The sequence below is a fragment of the Chelmon rostratus genome, chromosome 3 (genome assembly GCF_017976325.1).
Source record: "Chelmon rostratus isolate fCheRos1 chromosome 3, fCheRos1.pri, whole genome shotgun sequence".
Lineage (NCBI taxonomy): Eukaryota > Metazoa > Chordata > Actinopteri > Chaetodontiformes > Chaetodontidae > Chelmon > Chelmon rostratus.
In genome coordinates, this window is record NC_055660.1 from 9,954,427 (window position 1) to 9,981,045 (window position 26,619).

The 26,619-nt window shown below is 39.5% G+C and overlaps 1 protein-coding gene across 1 annotated transcript; it reads right to left on the reverse strand.

Annotated features, from left to right (window-relative positions):
• Positions 1 to 3,385: 3,385 nt before the first annotated feature.
• Positions 3,386 to 25,823, reverse strand: suclg1 (succinate-CoA ligase GDP/ADP-forming subunit alph). The gene is made up of 9 exons (XM_041933626.1): positions 25,700 to 25,823; positions 22,933 to 23,033; positions 20,048 to 20,164; positions 19,651 to 19,863; positions 19,008 to 19,065; positions 18,345 to 18,428; positions 15,442 to 15,593; positions 9,107 to 9,295; positions 3,386 to 3,808 (listed from the first exon to the last, which is right to left on the reverse strand). Exons 1-9 carry the CDS (start codon positions 25,731 to 25,733, stop codon positions 3,782 to 3,784), a joined length of 975 nt encoding a protein of 324 aa, XP_041789560.1. The 5' UTR covers positions 25,734 to 25,823; the 3' UTR covers positions 3,386 to 3,781.
• Positions 25,824 to 26,619: the final 796 nt, after the last annotated feature.

The window sequence follows — 26,619 nt, forward strand, 5'->3', positions numbered from 1 at the left end:
TGCTTGGCTCCATCACTGAAGTGACACATTCCTGGATCATATTAACACACGTTAGAGGATCATCCTTTTATTCTGTAACCACTCAAACAGATGCCAGCTCTGGTCTTTCATCTGAGTTGTGCCAGCTACCGTTTTACAGAATAGCCACTCTGTATGCACAGACAGACTCGCACATGACATTTTCCTTACAAGGGCCATTTCAATTTTTACAGCATTCTTGGAGAGCCATAGCGGCTGCCCCCCAAAAGCAGGGCAGTACCTTAGGAGCCTAATATGCATATGCAATGGCATGAGGGAGGAGGGGGCTCACCTGGAGGGGGGGGGGCTGTAATTGTATACGGTTAGCCGGAGGGTGCCCCCCTCCCCTGGGCACTGCTCCAGGCCATACTAAATTATTGAACACATATATCACACTAACCTCTGTGATGGCTGGAAGCGCTTCTCTTTGGCGAGGCATCTGATGTGGTGGTAGCGATGATGATGATGCTGCTTCTTCAGGTCTGGGTCAGTCTTGAGCGGAACAGTCTTGGAGAGAGTCAGTTTGTTTACAGAGGCAGGTTGTTGCTTTGTAGCTCAATGATTTCCTGCTGCAGCTCGTCATCAGTCGGCTGGAGCTTGAGGTTCAGCTGTGAGAGGTTCTTGGTAATGTCCACCATGAAGGCCAAATCACAGACACTTGCTATCACTGAGTTTCCAGGTTTTCTCCTCATCTCTAGGAATAAGTCAAAACAAACTGACACTTTGAAACAATTTTGTCTGGTAGCAGCAGCTACGCAGCAACAACAAGGCTCTCCTTCACAAATCCTCCTTCTGAATGAGGTTTCAGCTTTTAGCTTTTAGCTCGCTCACTACAGAACTTGCCTGCATGACACTGTCTGCGTCACAATGTGAAAGCTGCTTGTTGAACCTCCAAACTCTGCTGAAGTTAGCTAACTGTCACCAAGCGCATTTGTCCTCGCAGCTAATCCAGTGGAGCATGTTTGTAGCTGTAATGTTACTTGAGATTAGCTTTTATCACCGCTGTCGCACAAACTAACTTAGACACACTGGCTTGTCTTTTGCTAAAATAATTAAATACATAAATTATCGTGTGTCCGTTTCTCTTGGAAAGGGAGACACCCCGCATCTACTTACGTTTTGCTGACACGCGCCATGACGTGCTATCAACCGCAACGTGTGTGCTGCGTTCAGGGACCGCTCGAAGAACGCGGGATTTTTTTTCAAATTTTTACTGATAACAGCCATCATAAATGTTGTCATTTTGTGATTTACCAAAAAGTGTCACCTACTGTGGGTCACATGCCGGTGATTAAATCAACAATAACATGATATTGATATTATTGACAGTTTGAATGTGTGTCCTGTTTTACGTGGTTGAACTATTCACTTGCTTCCCTTGGTGCAGCTTCAAAGCAACTTCATTTTTGTGCAACCTGCACCATCACAACCACTGAAAACTGTTTTACCTGGACACAGCATGTTTCTTTTTGAACCTGCAGTTAATTGCACTTAAGTTGTATAAAATAAAAAGGGGGGAAAGCAGCTAAACACCACCAGAAGGCAACCTTTGGCCTCCTTTACATCTTACATGTGAGTCAAACCAAAGTAGTATACAGCTTGGCAGCTTCAGTGTGAGAAGGAACTTCTGAGCCTCTAAACAAATAAGCTTTCTGTTCCACTGTCAGTCATTATGTTAATTCGCTAATGCAGATTAAAAAGTAATTGTTAACAATGTGTACACAGAATAATCAGCCCTGGCCGACTGCTGTGGAGCAGATAAGAATAGGCTGTAGAGATGTCCAGTGTAAGGCATTATATGCTTCATTACACACTTTTGTTCCTAGTCTGTTTATTTAAAAAGATTTGGCACGAGCAGAACCAACTGTAACCTTTTCTTCCCCTTTCATTTTCCTCCACACAGTCGAATTTCACCCCTTGTGCAGTAATGAGGTGTTAATTTAACCTATGGCTTTTACTTGGAACTTGGAGGTTTGTTTTAATTAGAAGCTAACCTGAAACTTTGCTCTGAACATTCACACAGGCTCCAAGTTAACAACCTGAGTTTCTACATTTTAGTTTCCAGTTTTCCGTTGTTTTTTCCCCTCTACATGTGTAACTTGTCACATTCATTATGAAAAAAAGAACATATTATGGAATTGTTGGGAGTTTAAAAAAAGCATATCTCAACATTAGCACCACAGCTTATTTGTATTATTATCTGCTACTATTTTGGTCTATAAAATGTCAGAAAACATTGAAAAGGGCTCATCACAATTTCCTAGAGTCCAAATTAACATCACCATGACCTGGATGAAAGAGAATCTTAACAGATTTACTTAACATCATTAAATAGCTCATCGTAAAAATATTAAATTTTTAAAAAGTTCAAAATTTAAGATATTTAGCTTCCAATCACATAAACAAAGATGAGCAGTAAATCTTCTTCATATCTGAGAAACTGAAACTACTGAAACAACTGACTAAAGGCACACCAATAAGAGGCACAGCACAATTCACCAGTGTGTCTTTCAATAATATGTAGTTCTTGACGCTGTAGCTGGCAAGCTAACATGCTAACACTCAGTCACAATAACTGGCAAAGCTTCTGATTTTTCTGTACTGTGCCATTTACTCCTCCCAGCATTTCATCCCTTATCGGGATAAGGATTAAAATCATGCTAAATGGATAATAAACTTTTTCATTCCACTGACTCCTGTCTCATAACAGCAAACCCTTCCTCTTCTGTGGAGGAGTTTATACTCTGACAGATGAGGTTAATAAGCTACAATTGCTTCCTCCATTTCCCCCTCTGAGGCTCTCTGGCCCCTCAAAGGCGAGCAGTAACAAGACAGTTTGCTGTTGGTCAATGACATGAATTTGCACCAAAGTTTAATTCATTTCAGTGGAGTCTCTGCAAAATGTCGGCATTTTAAATGCTGGTGTGACCAAGCTTTGAAATAATTCATCAGATATTCAGATTTGTTACCAGATTATAGTTTGATTGATTAATCAATCACTCTGTTGTTTTTGCTCTTCCTTAATATTCTTTTCTAATATTCTTTAAGTTATGTAACTGAGAGAAGCGAGTTTTTAAGAAACTGAACATTAAGATCTATGGAACAGAAGCACCTTCATCTGAACTCCTCTCCCGGTACTTGAATATGTGCGTACAATATGTAACAGGCACAAGCTGTGCCTGTAAACACTGTGCCCGCTCAACATGCGACACCTTTTGTATCCCCGTCTGTTCTCTTACATATGCTGTGTTTTATGCTCATGTTACTTCAAAGAGGCAGAAAGCTGGAGAGAGGAACTCATTTTATCATCAAACATCTGTTTGACGAACGTGCCATATGAAAGTATAGAGACAACACAGCAGGAAAATGATATGAGCAATATTTCTTATTCAGGTGGACAGCCAGAGAAATGAGTGATGGAATACGCAATACAGCAGGAGAACAAAACAGATCACCAAGGTTTACATGGCTTCCTTTCTTCTGCTGTTGACATTATGTGGAAGAAGAAAAAACACATCTATAAACCTTATATATTGTGTACAATGAGTTCTTTACGATACCATTAAGACACTATGTTTAATTATTTCGTTATGTGCAAGGTACAAGTTCATGGCAGAAATTACAATATAAACACTGGATGTGCATTTCGTGGTTGAAATAATCAAAGTTTACAGATTCCGTACGACATATCCACCTCCAGAATCAGGCTGCTCATCTCAATTTTGGGGCAAGGGGTAAAAGGTCGGGTGCCTTCTCGCACAATTTACAACAGCCTCCTCTTCTCAAACTCCTGCAGAGAGACGGACAACAAAGAGGGAGAGGAGAAGACGCAACGTGAAATGAAGTGAGAAAGACAGAAGTGAATGATTTATTCATGCAGAATTCACACAGCTCTGTTTTGATCCCATGTATCAGATCTGCTGTTGAGTCGGGGAAACAGAGGCGGCTGGAGCTTTGGAGAGCCTGTTGTTTTTCCTGGAGAGTGCAAATCATGTAGCGCCGTACGTGCCACTAAGTTCCAGTTGTCAACATTAAAACAGCTCACTTCCTGTGACTGATAGAGGCTACACATCTGCAAAAATCTGATTTATGTGAGGTTAGAGCTGCTGTGTTTATCAGCACAGTCCAACCATGTGACTAGAAATGAGAGAGCATTATGATAGCCATTAAAAAGGATGTAGCTATTTACATATTCAATTTGGAAAATATCACACAAACCGTGGGATGATGATGAAGTATATGTCGTTCCCCGAGAATTTTCCATTCCACAGGGGGAAAGTAACTTAATGCAAATGTCATTTATCAGGTCTACAGCACACACAAGTACTCATGCACATGTTGGCCCACTCCTCTGTGGCTTGTGGATATCTGAAGCTCTACTGCCACCTTGAGGAGAATATATGTTCATGTTTCTGAAATGCTTGAGAGGCAGCCTCGGCCTCTCTTAACTCAACTTTCTGGGAAGGACGAAATCAACGTGGCAACGTTTGGGTTGAGGGGCAGACTGGAGAGTCATGGTCTTGTTCACTGCATTTTTAGTTTACAGATGAAGTGAGGTGAAAGAGGGAGTGGCAGAGAGTTCAGTAATTAGGGACAAAGCTGTAGACGAAATGAGAGGACAAGGGGGGAAAAAAGGTAATGGGATGGAAAGCGTGACAAAGCAAAAAGAGGAGGAGGATATTTGTGACATAAGCAGACAGATGCTTTGTTGGCCCGAGGCAGCAGACAGTAACTCAAGAGTACAAGACAGGAATCATAGCACAAAAGGTAAAAGCGGAGCTTTTTGTGACAGACAGGACAAAAAAAGAGAACAGACTTTTTGTGTGAGACAGACGCTTGACAAGACAACTCAAGAGCAAGAACAAGTAAAATGAGGAAAGTACAGAGGTTGCCACTCCAGTGAAAATACATCTGGATCGAGACGGAGGAGAGCGTAGGAAAACATGACGTGAAAGCAAAGCAAGACATTTACAAGCAAGTAATAATAACAGCTTTGACACACCTGGGGCCAGGTGTACGAGGGGTGAGGATTGTAAATGCGGTAAGTGTCCTGCCTTAAACTGGCGAGTTTTGAATTTATAACACAAACTGAACAATATAACAAAAACTTGAAATGAAGAAATGCATTTGCCTGCACACATCTGCAATACATGTGCATGCAGGCTTCACCATGAATACTGAGCAGGTCAGGATAATACTATCTGCTGTTTAAGATCATGAGTACCAGATATTTTGTAAACAAGTAAAAGGTCATAATTATTCTACCGTGCATATGAATTAGGTCCTTCTCAGATAAACACAACTTTTCTGATATCTTCTCCTTGCACCAGTGACACTCAAAATTCCTTTGTATATCATTGCAAGCGCTGCATAGTTACTTTTTCTACAAAGTACTATATGTCATTTTTAGTCATTAAAGGCCCTGAAATCATATTTTCTGAATGTGAGTGATCTGTGTGTCTTGTATAAACAGCTTTATTTCACATGAGAAATTTCTTTATTCGTGTCCTTTTCTTGATGTCACGCATTCCACGCACCAATCACAGTTCAGTAACATTTGAATCAGAATCTGATGACTGTGGTGGGGTTGTTTGCAGTATTGCCTATTAGGTATGCTCCATCCACACCCACACAGTCCTGATGAAGGACATTTGTTACTCTTAAATAACTAAGATGATTTTGATTGTTGTTTAATTAGTGATAAATATTTCATATTCAAAGCCCATTTTTTAGGGGCTTTAACTTTAACAAGAGCCTATAAGAAATATATTTGAACACAACTAACTAATCATTCTTAGTGACGCTAAAGTAAAAACAAAAGGTGAGCAAAGATCTTACCAAAAGGTTTAAACAGGCTGCAAAAAAAGCATACTTAAACAGAAACAATCCAGTATATGTCAGAATATGAAACCTTAAACTTTTAAGGTTATGAAGACATTTCTGGCTTGGATATGAAACACAAACTGATTACAACTTCACTGATTGTGGTACATTACTTTTCTTGTTGATAAATATCCAGCCTGTCCTCACTGAGAAAATGGTCGTATAGGTTGTCTGCCAGTAGGCTATTACAACAATATTTCTGTTTATTGTTTGGCTGCGACCTCTAGAGGCCTCAGCAGTTATGACAGGCGCAAAGGAGGTGACGTAGTATTAACAGCAAGAAAGTCTGCATTTGGAGGAAGGTGTGGTGGATGGATGGGTCAAACAAACACAGTACTTTCATTCAGGGGACCACTGTTTGTGTCCTGTGTGAAACTGAAAGTTGACCAATTTTAACTTACATAATGTACTTAAGTTAGGTAACGTACATAACAGCAACACACTCATAAACCTAACCAAAAAGCAACCATTGCACGACGTTAACCACATGGTGATGGAGGCCCGCTACACCAGTTGCTGGTACTCTCCAACGGTCATGTATTTTTGTTTTTTTGGGAGGCACTTGCAATCAACCTATTCAGTCGTTTAGGTATCAGGACTGAGGTAAAAATAAGCATTTTCCTACACCCAAGGTCCATGACAGAAACACTGTATTTATAATACACTCAGTGCTGCCGGTGTGAATTCAACTTATTTTTTTGAATAATTTAATTTTCCCAATGTACCTGTCTACCGGGTGAACATTAGATTTGAATTAAGAAACAACAAAAACAATATCAAAATCAAAAAAAATACTTGGGCTTCTATATTTTACTTTCATCTAATTGTCAAATGGCTAGAAGTGAAAACATTCTTTATCTGTAATTAAATTTCAACAGAGAGAGCGTGGTGGCAATACCAGCATGCTGCATCCTTCCTGTTTACTCTAAAAGTGCAGTGGGCAGTGTGTATCTGTAATTATTATCATCATCAACAGTGTCCAAGGATGTGCTTATGAAACTCTGAGAACACAAGCATCTTCAGCAGCGTTTGTTCAATGTGATAATGTACCACTCGAAAAGTAAAAGCCTTATTACAGTCTGCCATCGCCCATTTGCTAAAAACTCCTCAAAATACTACGTACATATTTTAAATTGCAAATACACACTCATAAGGATGCATGTACTTGCTCCTTCAGAGGTACTGTTAAGGACCAACACAGCCACTCGAACATATGAATGAAAGTACAGTCTCGACGAGGAGGCCACTTTGTTCAGCTTATTATGCTTTTACAAAAAAACATCCAACTATAGCTGGATGTATAATTCAAGAGCCTTGAATTAAATATGAGGACACATGTATCGACTTTATGCAGAAATAGGGTTTTGGGGGATCATGCAGGTCAGTGACAGCGGAGGTGCTCTCCACCTCCCAGGGCAGCTGAGACTGGGGTCGTCACCGTTTCTGCCCACACCCCAAGCATTATATCTACTTGCTCCTCTCACTTGTTATTATTTCGATTACGGCGGTCAATGAAATTAACAGAGATGTATGAACACAATATGCAGCAAAATGAGCAACCACGCTGCAGGTTTTTCATCATTACACACAATGATTATGAATTAAACTTTGGGTGGGAAAAAAAGGTGTGTAAATCTATATCCGCGTGCAGCAGTGCCGGCAGTGGTAATGAAAGTATAAGATGATGAATGGGTGTAATACATGCTTTCACTTTTTATACATCTTGTTAACAGTGCTTCCCCAGAGATAAATTGAAATAAAGGGGCAGTGGCGGCAACTCAGCTACTGTCAACGCACGTTTATTAATTTCTGCCCTTGTCGTCTGCCTTTCTTTACGACATATTAAAAGTTCAATCTCAACTTGTTACTCCTGCTGTTCCTCTTCCCAGCAAACCCTGTAGCTGCTCGGCGATGAAAGCTGGTGCTGCGAGTGACCAGCATTACAAGATGTTTTCTTCTGAAGCCAAAAGAATTATTGCATCATTACAGTGTTGTGTTACAATATGATATTACCATCTAATTAGTTATGCTAAACGTCAGCTCTAATTAGCTTTCTTATTCATCTGTATAATGAAAATGTGACCTTGGTATTAGTTCAGTTTATTTGTCATTAGCTACTTGTATTCTGCAGTTCTCAGAAAAACAATGGAGCACAGAAATTTAGATTTTGCCTTTTTGTAATTAGGTGTAATTAATATTTTCTTGTATGTTTTTATATTTCTTAATGCAACACTGTGTTACATTTCAATCTGGCAGCAACAATGCAGACAGAAACAGAAGAGAAGACTGAAACCAGGGGAAAGAAAAGACACACAAGTCTAGAAGAGATAAGATGAGGTTGATTGATGAGGCCAAAACAACAAGAAGGGGAGAATTTCAGCCTAATGTATTTGGGATTGTCTTTTAATATTATGGTAATGTTACTAGGTCCAGCTAAGGAATATGTCCAAAATCTTCTCTCACGTTAGCTGTATATAAAGTAAATAAATCCAAACCATGTCCACATGACAGGGGCTGGTTGGATGCCTCCTACTCTCCTCCTCCATGTTTTCTTGTTACTCTTTTTCTGTGGTGGTTGGCAAACCAGCTGCGAGGGGCATTACCGACACCAACTGTCGCTCTAATGTCACGTGAGAACGTGGTAAGCAGCTGTATTCGCGATATCACTAGAGAATCCAGCCCTGATTTGCTCCATAGCCTGCCCCGTATATATAGCAGAGACAGTAATGGGATCGTTCCAGCGGCAGAAACGCTATCGCCAAATCTCTACCAGTGGACACATTTCTAACGTTGCACAGTAATTACCATCACATTTACATAAGGAGGTGCATCTCTGAAAAGGGCTTAAGGGAAGTGTTGAAATTTTTTGTGAAACTGGATCATTAACAAATTTGACTTTAATACATTTTACAGTTAACCTTTGAAAGATAATTAAACTGCTGTGCCGTCCTCTTGCCCATCAAAACAAAACAGTACAAGTATCACAATATAATGATCAGTAGTGGATGAAGTACTCTCATCTTTCATTGCAAAACATAAAAATCCCCCATTGGAAGTAAAAGTGCTGTGCTTGCTTGAGTTCAAGTATGTTAACATTATCAGCAAAACTTGCTGCACCAAAGTAAATGTAGTCATTAAGCAGAATTGCCTCTCCTAAAGTATTATTATTATGTACAAAGATAACTTGCCGGAACAAAGGACTCACCTTGAAAATAGTGCTGCCCAGCTGGGCAGGGGACATGCTGACTACAACTCCAGCTGACTGGAGGGCTGCAATCTTCTCTTTGGCTCCACCCTTTCCACCAGCGATGATGGCACCGGCGTGGCCCATTCTACGGCCGGGAGGAGCAGTTAGCCCCGCGATGAAGGACACCACAGGCTTTGAATTAGCACCCTGAACATAGATGAGGGAGAAGAAATTTTAAAAAAACATGAGCGCAAAATGAGGTAAAAATGGACAAAAAATGACAAGAAGCCGAAGGGAAGGTGAGGATGTTAGTACAGTTCGCAAAGCAACGTGGAAAAGAAGCAGGAAGGATAGGGGGGACACTAAAACAGAGAAAATGAGTTTTCTGCACCTGCATTTTCTTCATTCATTAGAAATTAAGCACCCCATGTCCTCCCATTACAGAGCCCCCATGGTAACAGGCTTGTCTAACCAGCCATCTCTGTCTCAGCCTGCATTATTAAAACAAAGGGTCAATCAAGCCATTTAATTGCATGGGTTGGTGTATGACCAGATAGGGGCTCAGGCTCCTGCCATTTCATATCATCTCATTTCTGAGATGGTAATTAGTCATGCAGGCACTGATTAGCTCAGCGCCTGTCTGTGCTGCTTGCTCACTGATGGATGTTACATTCAACAGTTAAGATCATTTCCAAGGTGAAGAGAGCTAATATTTCATCTTCAGCAATAACATCATAACCAGCAAGAGGGACGGAGCGTGTGTGTGTGTGTGTGTGTGTGTGTGTGCGCGCACGTACAGCAGCTAATATTTCATACTTAGCAATAACAACATAATTGTAGAGGACGGCTTCGTGCACGCACACACACAGAGTCCTGGGCTTTCAACAAAGGCTGTGGCTCATCTGGCAGACTGCTTTCAGAGGGTGAATGTGACATGTTCAACAGCCAAAGCAATACTGCGAGGTCCTTCAAAGACACCCACTTCTGCTGCCATTTCAGCTCCGAATTCAGACCTGCCAGTGGCAGGGACAAGATGGCAGTCGCTAATATAAACTGGAGATGACTTTCAATAATTAAGACTACCAGGATGTACATCAGCCAGGGAAACGTTGAGGACCTTGGCTAGAAATGCATCGCTAATGAGACATTAGCACTTGCACAGTTAGCAGGGAAATGAAGAGAGAGGGAAGATCACTTTTAAGTGCTCTAAATATGTTGCAAGCATCTGTTCTATGCGTTGGAAAAAACAAACAAACATGTAAGCACAAAACAAATGAGCGCCAAACCCCACTCAGTATTTAGAAGTCAAATCACGTCCTGTATAAACAAACCACCCTCATGTGAATCAAGTCTTAAATCTACCTCAAACGAAAGGGGTTTAATTACTCTATTAATCCCTGCCTCCCTGGATACTAAATACTAACAATGCATACAGGGAGGGGAGCCGTACTATCATTCACTTTACCCGTCTTTTGTCTTCCACTGTTAGCAGTTCAGATATACTACCTTAATTATGAAACCAATAGGGTATTTCCCCCACCTCTGTCTGCCAACCTGACTGGAGGAGGGCTTTGTTCTATGAACACAAAACGGCCTACTCCGAGGTGAGGAACTGTAAACACAAGCATAAAAAGCCAAACTGAAACACTTATGCACCGCTATAAACATGACAGGAAGGCATGAATAGAACTGCCATGTGCACAGATGCCTGGAGCTCACCAGTGCTGCTCTAACCTCAGTCTTCCTCCAGACTACAAGCTCATTTCAGCGTTGTTTCCGCAGAATTACAAGGGTTTAGCTAAGCTCAGTGGAGACAGGCAAGGCTGAAATAGAAAAAAAAAAACCCTCTATGGTAGCTTAGGTGCCAAATACTCTGACCTACTTGATATGCATGGAGCAAATTGTAATATGGTTGTTCTGTGTTAAACCTTTTTCTGACTTCAAAAGGCCTGTGAAACTCTGGCGATAATAGCCAGACCTTTGATACAGGTGACTTTTAAGACCATAATATGTTGGCAGGCACTGATGAAGACCGAGCCTTGAAATACAGCCTGCATCCTAAAATTTGACAGCAGAACCAGACGAGAGGTATAAGGTTGTTTTCTTAATTTTAGAGAATTATGGCATCAGTAGATAAACAGTCTGCAGTAAGTCAACCGTAACACTGATGGATACTGAAATCGATGCTTCTCAACCTTTTGGTATAATGTGTGTTTCTCAAATAGGAGTGCAATATATTTGATGATGCATGACACAAATCAATCATGACACTGGACCTTTAATTTCACTGAGCAGTCTGGGCTTAATGTGTCCAGTGTGGCAGAATTTGTCAAGTTAATGTAAAACGCAACGTCTTAAAAAAACTATTTTCTCAATTAATTTCTTCCTATGAAGGATGGTGTCATACATGAACAGTTTCCTGCCAAGTTTAATGAAATTCACATGAGATATTTCTGTCTCTGCTGGAGTATCTGAGCTCTTCTCATTGGTCTGCAGTGGCCAGAGCTCGGCTGGCCAAAGGAAATGGCCGTGTTCTTCTGAGCACCAATCAGGATTTAGCAATACTTGAACCTGATGATGAAAATCTGATGGTGGTTGGTAGCCTGATCTTCAGATTGTATTTTCATTTTGTTTCACTTAATTCGCTCAGCCTGACTCTGTGCTCGTGTTAATCTATTTCTTGTTGGGAAGGGAGTCTATTTTGTTTTGTCCTGACTAATCATTAGCAGCTGATGCATCCTTTCCATCAATGTCATTTTCTTATGAAATGGAAGCTGCTAATTAATTATGAAGGTAAAAAAAAATTGTGAATTTGAGAGTTATTTCTTTAATCAGTTAACCACCAAGAATATTCTTGACCGGTTGCGCATGCGGGTCTGTAGGTTAATTTACACACCACACACACACACAGCTAACGGCTTCTGTAAAAGTTAATTTCTCCAGTGTGAGATGAATGCAGTCTATCTAATCTAATCTAATATCAGTGTGAAAAGCCTATGAGGTGACAAAAAAAAAGTGTGTTAAATGAAGCTCAGTGTGGGAATATTTCCTGGCCTGATGAAACAAAAAATTAACCGTTGGGTCATAATGACTATCATTATGTTTGGAGGAAAAAGAGGGAGGCCTGCAAGCGGAAGAGCACATCCCAGCCGTGAAGCGAGGGGGTGGCAGCATCATGTTGTTGGGGTGCTTTGCTGCAGGAGGGACTGGTGCACTTCACAAAATAGATGGAATCATGACGAAGGAAAATTAGGTGGACGTATTGAAGCAACATCTCAGCCACAGCCAGGAAGTTGGTCGCAAATGGGTCTTCTAAATGATCAATGACCCCAAGCATACTTCCAAAGATGTGGCAAAATTACTTTAGGAAAAAGCAGTGAAGGTATTGGAGTGGCTATCAGTGAGTGGCCAAATCCCACTCAGCAGTTCTATAAGGGGGCAGGGGTCAAAATTCCAGCAACTTATTCTGAGAAGCTTGAAGAAGACCGCCTGAAACTTTTAAACCAAGTTAAACAATTTAAAGGCAATACTACCAAACACATAAGCACAGGAAAAGTTTTGACCCCCCGGGAATGTGATGAAAGAAATAAAACATTCTCTCTGCTATTATTTTGACATTTCATATTCTTAAAAGAAAGCAGTGATCCTAACTTATCTAACAGGGAATGTCTGCAAGGATTAAATGTCAGGAATCGTGAAAAACTGAGTTTAAATGTCTTTGGCTAAGACAGGGGTCGGACCTCGCGGCTCCGGAGTCGCATGTGGCTCTTTCATCCCTCTGATGCGGCTCCCGAAAATAATTAATGAGCATTTAACTAAAAAGTATTTTATTTTAGTTCGTTCGTTTTGAAACAAATCGCTCGCGCTCACAGATGACAGTTTACGATCCTGCGTAAAGATGTAGGTGACGGCGCACAGCGCTGATGTGCAGACGCTCTGCGCCGAGGTTCAGGAGCAGAAATCACATTAACCACGTCTGATTAATATTTTAATTGCCTATTATTGAGCATATATTCATATTTTTTCATTGTTCAGTGAAATAGTATATTATACTATTAGTTATTATTCAGGTTGACAGCTGACTGCACGCGTCAGTAAAAGACTGACGGCACGCAGAGAGTGGACGGTATTTTTACCTTGCTGCCGGTGGAGAATTTAAGTTTGGTGTTTTTTTCATAAATGCAAGAAGGACTCCAATAGACATTGAGAATTTTACTTGAAAGTACCTTCAACCCAATGTCTTTTTGTCGGACTTCAAAATGTTATTGTTGCACGCAGGATGTCATTTTGTTTTCTCTGCAGTCGTTCAGCTATTTCATAAATGCAGCACATTATCGTTTGTTTGTACATAGTATAAAGGCAAAAAAAAACATTATATGCAGCGTTATTTTATTTGACACGTCAAAGGGGTTTTGTGGCTCCCAGTGTTTTCTTTACTGTGGGAAACGGGTCCAAATGGCTCTTTGAGTGATAAAGGTTGCCGACCCCTGGGCTAAGATGTACTGTTTGTAAACTTCCAACCTCAACTGTCCATTACAACTACCTGTCAGTTCATCAGTGCTGATTAGGAGATGCAGTCCAGTGCGCTGCAGTTAGTTACTGGTTAGAGGGCGTGGGCTCTCGCAAGTAAAATCAATCAAAATCAAAACTCACTAATCTATAAATTGACTTGACATTTTTCTGTCACTATTCTTCATGGATGTAGCCAAGTGGTGAGCTAGCTATGAAGGAAGACCACCCTCAGATCTCTGATTGGTCGTTTGTTCCTCCTAACGGTGGAAACAGCCTTCAATGAACACCAGAGCTATTAAAATATTTCTGAACAAATCTAAGATGTGGTTGTTGATCAGAGGTCTGGAACCAGCTAGTTGGTGGGCCCCTGTCCATCACATCTAACCAAACCACGTCTAGATGAAGCCGATTAGCTGAGTTTTTGAGAGCTAAACTTTTAACAAACAATAACTAAGATGGTTATTTTCCCCCAAATGTGAACTTTGACTATATATTTTCAGTCATGAATCATTTGTTTTAAAACCAAAGTTTGCAGGGCCTTAAACGAACCGATCACATGAAAGAGGACCATGTTCTGAGTTTTCAATGAGGCAATGCATAATTATACCTTTGACCTAAAAAACTACACTTGAGAGTTTGTTATTGTAACATTTTCTTTCTACATTTGTCCTCTAAAAGCAGAATTAAGTTTTCCATCAAGCACAATGCTTGATAATGCAGCGACACACTGACAGCGTTCTCTTGCCAGTTCAAGGCTTCCAATTCTGATCTAGAAAGGTTTCTCTGATCACAACAGATCAAAAAGAATCTGTCATCGAGTTACAGTCGTCCCTATTTTGCAGTATATATATTTTGGCTGAGCTCATCTGCTGCTCCTTTCCAGCAAGCCTGTGCTTCACATTAATACAAAATTCACATATGGGAGATGCCCTAGGTTAGTGTATTGGTGACGTGAATTCAAATGTATTCAAATCAGGTAAAGTTAAGTTTGCTCCAAAGTAAAAACAATGTGTCCAGACTATGTACGATGACTTTCCACAGAAGATGTGCAGCTTACTCCCACGCTCTGCTGGGCTTTTTCATGCGTGTGTTTCATTTGAACTGTCCCTCGCTGTCAACACTCTGGGTGATTGGGTGGGTGGGTGGGTGGGAGGGAGGGGTGGTGGTGGGGTGTTAGTCCTTTTTTTTGTTGAGTGAGAGAAGTTATTCTCCTGAGACGCCAGGCTGAGATTTGCATGCATTAGAGCAGCCGAGGGCAAATCGAGTCCATTTCTCAGCTCAAGATCACCATAAGTACGCACACATACTGTACACAGAAACGAACACATACGCACTGAAAAATTAACAACATAATAACATCATCTGCAAGGAGCAAAATGCCAAGTACAGGCCTGCTAAGTTAGATATGTCAATTGCAGGTTCCATGCCACTTGGCGACATTAGCTTATCATCGCCCCGCCACTCTTTATCGCACATGGAAATCAGAAAAGGTTCACTGCTCATCATCAATGCAGATTTCTTATGTTCTGTGAATCATTCCTCCATCCCATCTGTCACTCTTTGTCTTTATCATACGGACACAGAAAAGTAAGAGTGAAAGCCTGAGGCGGTAACCAAAAAGAGAGGACACTTTCAAATAGTTCCACTTTGTTCTAAACTTATGATGGTTTCTAGTGTTCACTACAGCTGACAGATTTGAAATGGCATGGCTAGGAGCCAAATCAGAAAGGGATTAATTTTTTATACAAACAGATATATCTGTAGAGGTGAAGCACTGTAGCAGAGATATTACAAGGAGAGTGAAGAAATAATAATGGGTGTCCAGTGTGTCATTTCCTTACAGAGTTGTGTTGCTTCAGGTACTCTGCTGCGTTCTCCTCAGCGTTGCCGCCGATTTCTCCAATAAGGATGATGCCCTCTGTCTTGGGATCCTGCAGGAACACCTCCAGACAGTCTATGAAGTTTGTACCGTTGAATGGATCCCCGCCAATACCTTGCAGGAGACAAAGCAAACACAAGTTGTATGATCAAGACTTTCAAAGGATAATTCTTGTGAATAGTTGAGAATCACATGGCTCTTCAGTCGAATAAGAAGCATTTGAACACATTTTTTTCACTTTAGATTTCTTTTTGTTCAATAAATTTGTAGAACAAAATCAAATATAAATGGATTATTGCTTTAAATGTAGACTTAAATGCAACAAAAGGTCACTTTAATCCTTTTAAACTACTGTATTGATTTTGTTGGTCACTTGAGAGCCTTGGAAACAAGCTGCAGACATCGACATACTATCACCATTCGAGCTGAAATGGCAAATTTGTGAGCAAACTATGAAGCAACAAACACAGCCACAGCTGTGGCGTAGAGCTGGAATTGGTCCCCGGGTGCTGCACAGTGGTCGACCACTCCTCAGGGATAGGTTCAATGTAGAGAACAAATTTCACTTCTTTGCACTGAGTAAGATTGTATGTGACATTAAAGAACCTTGGTCTTGTTCTTAACAATATCATTAACTTGGAAGCGTGTTTCTGGCAACCTGGCAAATCCAACATTTCCTCCCCTTTTTGCTCTGTTCTTGGTCTCCTCCAACTCCTGGGGGAAATATCTGGCCCTGTAGCTGCTTAACACTCCATTATGATCACCAGCTACTCGCTAACTGTGTCTGTCTGCTCTTTGGTGTTAAGCAGGTCGTGTATTGTGGGTTTGTGAGATTTGTGAAAGTGAATAAAAAGTAAAGCTGTGGGGCGTAAAACCAAAACAATGAGCTAAAAACTGATAAAATGCTGAGGGGAACTGTAGAATCTGTTGATAATTCGACTTTATCACTCCTTTCACAAGTACTCGTGTGATCTATGTCAATACAAAAATATTGATTACAGCTGCTTTAACTAAAATCTCTAACACAATAAATCGTGCAGAAAGTGAAGGGGTCTGAATGCCTTCCAATGCCACTGCAGATGTGCAACTTTTATTTTCAGAAATAATATTAAATTAAACTGAGGGTACACAGTAGGAACAGCATTTTTCAATTCGAAGTCACTTCAAAGTTTGTTTAATGATATAAACTGCAGCAACCCACCATTATCTCTGCATAGTACTTTAATTATGCCTTTCCTTTCTACCCAAGGAACATGACTTACGAAGCTTTTCCAAATCATTTTTATAAATAATTTCCACAGAAAATGACACCAGAATTTATAAAATCATGGGCAGACCTCCACAAGACAAATCTCTGCAGACAAAACGTCACCTAAATTCATATTCATTCCATTAAAATAACTTGGCAACACCAAGAAAAAAAAAAACAGTGAATGATAATCAAAGAGAACCACATTACCAGCAACAAAGATGACAGTGATGTTAAATATTGTATTAACTGTAATTTGCTGTAGCCCCTAGGTCATACTCAAACTTAAGAAGTCGCGAGCAGAGCCACCAATAAACCCCCCTTAATGAACTCTACAATATTTAATACTGTTGCAGCTCTTGCTTTATGAAGTCTGGCTAGCGGACACGCCATAATTAAAATGTCCAAATAGTAATGAAGCCAAGTTGTTTTTCAGTTAATTCGGTTGTCCAACCAGCCCTTTAATATCAAGTTTCTGGTGGCAGATGAGTTGGCCAAAGGAATTTGTTTTTGTAAAATAATCTTGTATTTGCCGTTTTGCAAACACATAATAGAGCTGGATATAATGCTGTCATTACAGCATGTCTGGATGGTGTGGTGTGGTTAAATTAAACCAGCCGATCTGAATGAATGAATTAGTTAGGCTAGCAAGATACATGTTTAGAAGAAAGAGAAAAATATTGTTGCATATAATGTCACAGCTTCAGGTTGTGCATGTGTTGCTTATCCACAGTAGAAATCAGTAAATTACAGGAACAAGGCTGTGAAAAATTGTGTGGAGGAAAATAAGGTAATAACAGGATGGGCTGATAATGGGAAGTTCCACATCTGTACTTGGAAATTGCAGAAAATAGTGTATTACCTGTTATTCACACAGAAGCTGGTGCATATCCACCAGGTTTTAAAACATAAAAAGCAAGCTCTGCTTCACTCCACTCCACTTTACTCCTCTGTATGGCCTTGTTTGCACTGACACTGACAACCACAGTAGAAGCTGCTTCAGGAAATGCAGTTCATTGTAATCAAAAAGGAGTGTAAATTAGAAAAAAAGCATTTATGAAATTAATGTATTATGAATGGCATGGCTTGTTAAAGATGATCATAGAACACTTTTAAAGGACTTCCATTCTGAACCTCTTTATTTCAAAGTAGTAATACAAAACCACAGATTTCACTCCTCTCATGTGTGCATTTTCCTGGTTATGGATCAGGGTTTTCCTCAAGATTTTCAGGGCTATGAAATTTGAATGTAGACAACGTTGCCATTTGCATCTGGGCCACTTGATCGTCTATTCAATCTCACAAGAGAAACAGTTCAAGCAAGGATCAGAATGTGGGTGGGTGCTTTCTCAATACAAAGCATATGTGTTATTCACTGAAACACAGCAGCATCTGAAGAGTTGAACTGCAAGGTGAACTAAGTCTAACTAACACTAAGTCTTGCCAACATCCACAATGAACAAATACTTTCCTCTAGCAACCCATGAAGCAAACCGCTGTTAGCAGGATCAAGTTGTTGCTTTAGTCCCAACTGCTTGTTTACATCATATATGATCTGGATACAAAGCTATAATCTATGTTTCAACTCAGCATGCTACAGGTCATTGTTAACCTACCAATGCAGAGTGACTGGCCCAGGCCCACTTGCGTAGTTTGGTGCACAGCTTCGTATGTCAGGGTACCCGATCTAGACACAATGCCTGTAAGAAAGATAAACATTTTATCATTTTAGGCAAAATCACAAGCAGAACACTGCTCCAATCAAGGGTGATAAGATGATAAAATGCAGCTATCGTTTTCTGTCAAACTTTGGTTGAACTGTTTCATCTTGACAACAAAAACAAATGAGATCACTGTCATAGTGAAGCTCTGTAACAGCTGTTCTGTCTTTGCTTTGGGAAAGATGGCAGTCGAGTTGCTATAAAAACGGCCTGCCTGCAAAGGTTCACTGGTCAACAGCAGCAAACACCGCTTATCAAGCTGTCAACAACGGAAGCTCAAGCTGGCATTTAAGTACAGCGCAGTGAAGAAGTTTTATTTGGAAAAATTTATTAGTATGAAGTTTTATCCCCTTTCTGTTCCATCACAGAAGTCACTCCGATCTCTGTAATGAACATGTAAACTGTCATTCAGCAAATATTCTTAAATCAAACAGCTTTTAGCATGTAAAAGGTAACTTACTGTTTATTGTCTTGTATAAATTGAATGCTTAAAGAGTCAAACAAAGGATTCAACATGCCTGATTTCATGAATTTCACAGACAAATTCAAAAATCTCACCAATTCTTCCCTTCTTGTGAATGTGGCCCGGCATGATCCCAATCTTACATTCTCCAGGCTGCAAGAAGAAACATTTTTAATTTTAATTACAATGAAGAGCATTTACTGCATATGATTGTGAATTTACGCTGGACTACTTGTGCTTGAAATGTTCTATAAATACTTCCGAGACCTTTGGACAATTCATTATTTAGCTTTTGATCTATGCCACAAGGTCATTATAAATAACCCAGAACAAATTAAGTGATTATTCACTGCAAAAGGTCCCATGGGTAAAGATCATTTCTTTCAGCATTTTTTGTCAAAAGGATAATTTTGCTTTATAATAAAATCCTAAGAATGTGGGATATTCAACCCAAATAACTGGCACTATTTTAAAAATGTCAGTTATTTATTATACTCAAAAACAAGGGAAGGATAAGAAATATCACTATGAGCATATCATGCTCCTTTAAGGTTTTAGTTGCCTTGCGTTTAAAAAGGTAACAGAATATTAATGCATTAAATCTGAATTATGCCTAGATCCTTAAGAGGGACTCTGAATTTCCACCTTGCTCTCTCAAAAAAAAGAGAAAGAAAAAGAAAAGCATAATGCGTCAGAATATGTGTGTTTGCGTGTGTGTGTGTGTGTGTGTGAGCTTACATTGATGACTCCGGGGCAGTTGGGGCCTATGAGGCGGGTGGTGCTCTGGCGCAGGAGCTTATGTTTGACTCTCACCATATCCTGCTGGGGGATGCCCTCAGTGATGCACACCACCAGAGGAATCTCTGCGTCGATGGCCTCGATGATGGCTGCCGCCGCGAACGGAGGAGGTACATAAATCACAGTAGCATCTGCCCCTGTGCCCTCCTTTGCCTGAGGCGAGGATTAAAGGCATTGGTGGTGGATTAAAAGTGGAGATTTTAAAGTTAATGAAATAGTGCCACCTAATGTTTCTTTAAAAATTATTTGAAAACCTTCAGTCTTTCATAAAGCATAACAGCCAGATTCATACCACATGTTGATTTTGCATTAAAAAAAAAAAAAAGTACATACATACCTCCTTGACCGAATTGAACACCGGCAGGCCGAGGTGAGTCTTACCACCCTTGCCGGGGGAAACACCTCCGACTAACTGGGAGCCATAGTCAAGGGACTGCTGGCTGTGAAACGTTCCCTACAAGGCAAGAGAAGTCAGTGTGTATATGAGTGGGTAATGAGGTGGGGTACAGCCACTTCTGTAGCATCAACCTTGAGATATCATTACAGACAGAGAGGAAGGAGGAAATATGCTGCCATCCAGGATTAATCACCTGTGCTGCAAGTAAAGGGATGGATACAGAAGTGAGGCTGGATTCTTCGAGGGGATGCAGCTACTGGTAAATATGTCCAATCAGAAGAAATTGAGATTTTCCTGACAGATAAATAACGATGTAAGCTAAGTTTAATCTGCTTGCTGAACATTTGAAAAACAAATCAAAAGCAGCTTTTTGGATGTTTTCCAACATTGCCTGTAAAATATCTCCCAACAGAGATAGGTTACAAAACTTCTTCACAGACCGTCACTCCCATGTAACTACAGGGCACTGTCATGGCTGAAAGATTTTATTCTTGACATTCATGAAGTTGATTAATTTGCTTCAACCCAAACAGAAACACATTTAACTGAGAACTTTGCTAATCTAAATTAATTGTGTAAAACATAAATAAAGCAGAATGTGATAATTTGCTAATCCTTTCTGACATATACACAATTGAAAACAGTACAAAGACTATATATTTAAACACTTCATTAAACCACCGTCTGCAAACACAGTTTGTTTGCAAAATGACAGCATTCTGTTTTTATTTATGCTTTAAACAGCGCCCCAAATCTGGATTTTAATATCTAAGCCTCAGAAGAAGTGCTGCTGCCTCGATAAGCAGAAGGACATGGCAGATAAAAAGCACTAACATATAAACATTTTGGCATTTATGTGCTGTCAATACCAATATACTTGCAATAACCTAGCCAATATATAATCCTGGCTCTATATTAAACTACACAGCGGAATACACTATTAACCTCTTCTAACACACAGACCCAAAATCATCACAAAACTTTGTTCAAGCCCACAGATAACATATATATGTCAGACATGTGGGGAAACGTGTATAAAAGGACACAAGACATTTCAAATACTGTATATTGTTTGATGGAAAGCTGCAGCCATGAAACAACATAGACTCTAGGTTGAGCTTTAACTTTTATAGATAGACCTGAAATGGCAAATTTGAACGAATCTAGTTTAGGGTTTGAACATCCAAACTTGGCCAAGATACTGAAGCAAAATTGCTCCCGATGTGCCATCAGTGTGTGAGTGTGTTGATGCGCGTAATGAGCGGGTGGCCTAGCCATCATCGTATGAATGAGTGAATGCAGGCTTGTGTTGTACAAGCACTTTGAGTGGTTGTCAGACTAGAGAAGCTCTATAAAAATACAGTTGATTTACCATTTACTGATGCATTTTGGAAGGTTAAATCATGTGAGTGAATCTCACTTGTACTTTCCCTGAAAATTGGCGCATCAACGCAGTGTAAAGTGAACCAATCTTATCAGCGTGTAGTCAGTTAATTATTACTGAAAATGCTGAAACATTGTCGATGAAGTAGCCAAGGGTCATAACTAAAAGTGCAAATATATGACCTTCAAGTAAAAATTAGAACTAGCCTATTAAGAGGAATTAGAAGCTATGAATCAGCATTTTTTCCTAATTGTACTCTCCTCCTTCACACTGCTAACTTTGCTGTTTTTGCCAGTCATTATTATCGCAAATGTTGGGACAATAAATTTGAAAAATTGCTTGCTTATCAAGCCAGAAAGACACCACAATGTGCACTCAATAGCACTTGCTTCATTTCTCATCCTTTTCTAATTACCCGGAGTGTTCACTGGAACTATATTTAACAACCTTTTATGATGTTGAAGAGAAAATGGAGGATGAAAAATGGAATGTGCGAAAGGACAGAGGGGGCATATAAATCTGTAAAGTCGACGTTTCTGGCTTGTTGAACACACTTGCCAAGATTTTTTTCTCCCTGACTGGACAAGGTTCAAAGTGAATCACCTGAGCTTTTTCATGCACTTGAAAAATAACTGGAAGGATCAACAAGCTGCCACACAAAGTTATCACTATTGACTAAAACAATGACTAAAGGTAGTCATGGGGAAAAAAACTAAAGTCAAAAGTCAAAGTAAAAATGAAATTCTTCAGAAAAAAAAAATGAAGAAGCCTTTGAGGCAAAGAAACAACTCTGGCAACAGCTGCACAAAAACATTAGTATCAACTGATCCAAGGACGATTTTCAGCATTTACACAGATCATGACTAATATAGATTCTTTCACTCTTGACACTTTTACCTAAACCTCTTTCAATTCTACTTAATATTTATCATTTTTTTTTAAATGTTGTACTTAATGTGACCTAGTACGCTAATGGTTTAAATAATATAAATTACTACTTCTGTCTACTCTGTCTGATAAAAGTCCTTCAGGTGCAGTTGTCAAAAGGAGTTCTGCAGGATATTTGTTACTCTTCCTGAGGCAACGGAGGATCATTCTGATCTGACTTGTAGGACTTTTAATATTCTGAAGTCTGTGAGACACATTTGTGATTGTGGCTGAACAAATAAAATTAACTTGACATGAATTGACAGAATAAACACGTGGACGACAGGTACACCTAGGTGTAAACAAATTGTGAAAATATTAACAAGTGATGGAAATAATAAACTGTCATAGTCTATCCTCTCCGATGATCTTACTGAAACAGACAGGCTTTAGACACACAAAGAATGAGGAAGTGCGTGTGTGTTTTGTCTAGTAAGTAACATTACGGTCACCTAATCTGATGTGAAGCAACAATAAAAAAATGTGTTGATGGTAACAAGTTGTCAGTACAAACCTGCTTCCCTGTGAAACCTTGGCAGATGACCTTCGTGTTTTTGGTGATGTAGAGGTTCTGTCTTGATCCCGTATAACAGTGCCTGACTCCACTCCGCTGCACTAAATGGGAAAGGGGGGCAACACAGACTCATTTTAGGTGACATATTAATACACAGACCAATATCAATGATCAAAAATGTTAGAGTGAAGGTCCTATCCACTTGTTCACTGAAAAGGACGGTAACTGTACTGTTCCGGACAGGTGAAACATTTTTGTACTGTATTATTTAAGGCGTGAAAATATATAAAGATGTCAGTTAAAAAATGGCTTGGAGGTGAAGAAAACCCGACAAAATAACTCTTTTCGTAATGAAAAGCCAAAGGTTCAAATAAGAAGTCTATCAATTTTTCTTCCAGGAACTAAGAGTGTTTTGGCAATAATCACCTCTGCATACGTCTTTTGTTGTTGCTGAGCAACAGCTCTTTTTCAGACTTGACTGCTGACTTTTATGTCAACTACACAACTGAAGTAAATCTAATACATAGAACAAATTATGTCTAATTACAACACCTGATTGAAAGTGCTGTACTAATTTACCAGACTTCCTGAGAATGATCAGTTTCAAAAAAGGATATTAATAACACATTTTGCATACAGTGATCTAAAATTAAACATTCTTAAAAGATGCATTCTTTAAGGCGGGGTATTTTATACACTGATACTGTATCAAATAACTACATGTTATGTGACAGAGTCGTGGGAACAAACCCACAAATAACTGTCACCCAGCTCTGGAATTTTTATAGACTCTTTTAGCTTAGTGTTGTGCTATTCCAGCCCACATGTTTACTGCATGGTTCAGTTGAGTCCCACAGATCGCATCAATTCTGTAAGAGTAAGGTTCTGACCTGCTTTATATGGAAAGTGTCCTGAGACAACTTCTGTTGTGATTTAACACATTATAAATTAAATAAAATGAAAATGTAATTGTTTCTAGGTGCTGCCTACAGCTGTTTATCTCAGGCTTATACATGCTGAAGGAAGGAGAAAGACACATTCAGGTCAAAGTGAGAGTGAGGAGGGCTCTGTTAACTTTTTTTATCTACTGTGAGACAACTGATTTGACATATACTGTATGTGTTATACAGCACCATTGCCTTACAGGTAAAACTAGCAACATGCAGCAAAATGCACAAAGTCATGAATGAGCTACCACAGACATAGTAACTGGTTTAAGTAGATGTCTTAACTGAGCTTCAGTATGGTTTTATAGGGATAACATTGGAGCTGTTTCTCCTCTAATTTGCATGCACATGCACGTTTTACTGTTCATATTCGATCTGGGAACAAAAATTGTACGGCCTTTTTTTTTTTTACTAGCTAGCACTAGTAAATTTACTGTATAAAGCTTCATTGTAAATACAATCACCATCTTAAGAGCTTGAACTATAAAAAATTGAAAATAACTTCTTTAGAGCTGAGTGGATTTGTTGATTGATCCACTTGTCCATCAACAGAAAATAAATCAATGAAAATTTGATGAAAAGGCAAAAAGGCTGCAGTTTCTAAAACGTCATCAAAGGTACTGAGAACTATAGGCATTTTTTCATGACATATTCATATTATTTTATTAACCAATAAGTGAAAACAAAAACTAGCTGCAGCCTTAGACTTCATTCACATTTAGCTCAATAAATGTATTTTTTTTTATTTAACCTTTATTTAACCAGGTAAAAGACCCATTGAGATCATGATCTCTTTTACAATACACTTATGACATGATGACATGACCTCCAAGAATCAAAGGGGACACTGAATGCCACACCCCCAACTGATTGCCACTTTTCAGTGCACTAGTCTGACACACAGATGTTCTGAAACCTTAAGCTAATTCACCTACTTCATCCAAATAACAAATGAGAGCAGGTTCAACCTTGCAAGAAGAAAAACCAACAAAAAAACACAAGGTGCCCATTGCCCCCGACAAAATAAAGAAGAAAAAACTCGACTTTGTTCTAAGATCTGACTAAATAACATTTAATGGTTTTACATGTGGGCATTCATAGCAGGGGCTTCTGACTAGAGTAACGCAAGCCAGCAGTTTTGTCCCTCACTGAACTTTGGTCTTCTCTCAGCTCCTCAGTGACAGACATCTAATCAATGGTTTGGACAAAGTTCAACCACCTCTTTGAGCCCCTAACAGGGACAGCTACTAAACAACAGTTATATTTGAACAACCCAGCGATTCTCAATTGTAGTCTTGTCAATGCATCGTCTATAGAAAACTCTGATATCAGATCTCTGTGCTCAGAGCTGCAAGCACGCAGGCTGCTGGCAGGTTGACTGCACAGGCAATTTGGCTGCTTCCGTTGCTGGGTGAAAACTACACATGAGCTAACTTTATCAAAACAACTTAAGCAGAGTGAAGAGACAGGCTACATGTAGTCAGAAGACGCGCAAGGTCAAAGGTCAACACTTGCTCTGGCCTGGAAGCAGGCTGGCAAGGGGCTAAAGTTAGATTTCAGTTGGACGTTAGCGAAAAGCTAGCTAGTTAGCTGGCTGGCTATCTGTCATTAAGCTATAACAACAGAGAAGGATTGCAGGCTGAGGTTGCTAACTAGCCTGGCAGCTAACTGACAGCCAACCAAGGAATGCTTTGCTAGCCAGTGCAAGACTGTGGGAATCTGCAAAGTACCGCACAGAGCCAATTAGTCTACTTATGTTACAGAAACTAAACTGTCAAACATTTCAAGTCATTAAAACAGTAATTTACTAAAATACTTACAAAGCAGCCTGGCAAACAACCTGCTGTGAGACATCTTCGGTCATTCACCAATGACACCGGAGGCTAAGGACCCAACACACGGATTATAGCTGACTACAAACATCCCCATGAAATTTGTATTTTTTTAATGAGCTTGAAAAAAGGTTTTGATTTGTGATGAACTCCGAGATTCCCGTATTTGTTTATAATTTACTACCGTTGTTTTTTTCTCGCGCTGTATAAAAGATACTGGCATTAAAATTATTCCAGGCGAAATATTGGACTGCTTCAATTCACTGCATTCTGGGTATTGTAGTTCATTTTAGGCTACGTGAAATAAGATGTGCCAGCACTAGAGGGCACATCAACCACAGGGATCATTTTAGTAAATGTCACCCTGAATGTCCTTGCTAAAGATAAGATTAAACATTTCTGAAAGCTTGAAAGTTACTTTTTAACCTTGAAAACAGAAACAATAACAATCATAAACCAAGGTCTATTCCTTTTAAAAAAAAAAAAAAAAAATGCTGTAGGGCTGCTCATAGAAGGCAACAGTGATGGGTTCAAACAATAATTTAATTGGGCCATACTATTGTTGTCATGTCTCACTTAATTCAAATAATACTTTTTTTTTTTTTTTTTTTTTTTTTTTTTTTTTTTTTTTTACCTTAGAGATGTAATGAAACCTCATAGGAAGCTTACTTGGATATATTAATCTGCATGCAAACTGGCTCTGTGGTACCTGAGTTGTGTGTGTGGGTGACGCTATCACTTTTTATGTTACCTCTTCTTGTGAGCCAGTTATGACATGTGATGATGTTAAGTTTTACAAGAGAACAGGAGACTCGAGTTTCCCAAGAATTTACTTACATACTGTATTTACTGTAAATAGGATACTGTTTTGGGGTACAGGAGCTTTGCTTCAGTATTTCCATTTTCTG

Bases quoted from the DNA above. Each gene is read 5' to 3' on its own strand.
- suclg1 (XM_041933626.1), bottom strand. From the start codon at position 25,733: ATGTCTCACAGCAGGTTGTTTGCCAGGCTGCTTT. The intron at 15,594-18,344 runs GTAGGTTAACAA...GTCTCCTGCAAG, and splicing joins GGGCCAGTCACTCTGCATTG to GTATTGGCGGGGATCCATTC. The intron at 9,296-15,441 runs GTAAGGAAATGA...ATCTATGTTCAG, and splicing joins ACCTGAAGCAACACAACTCT to GGTGCTAATTCAAAGCCTGT.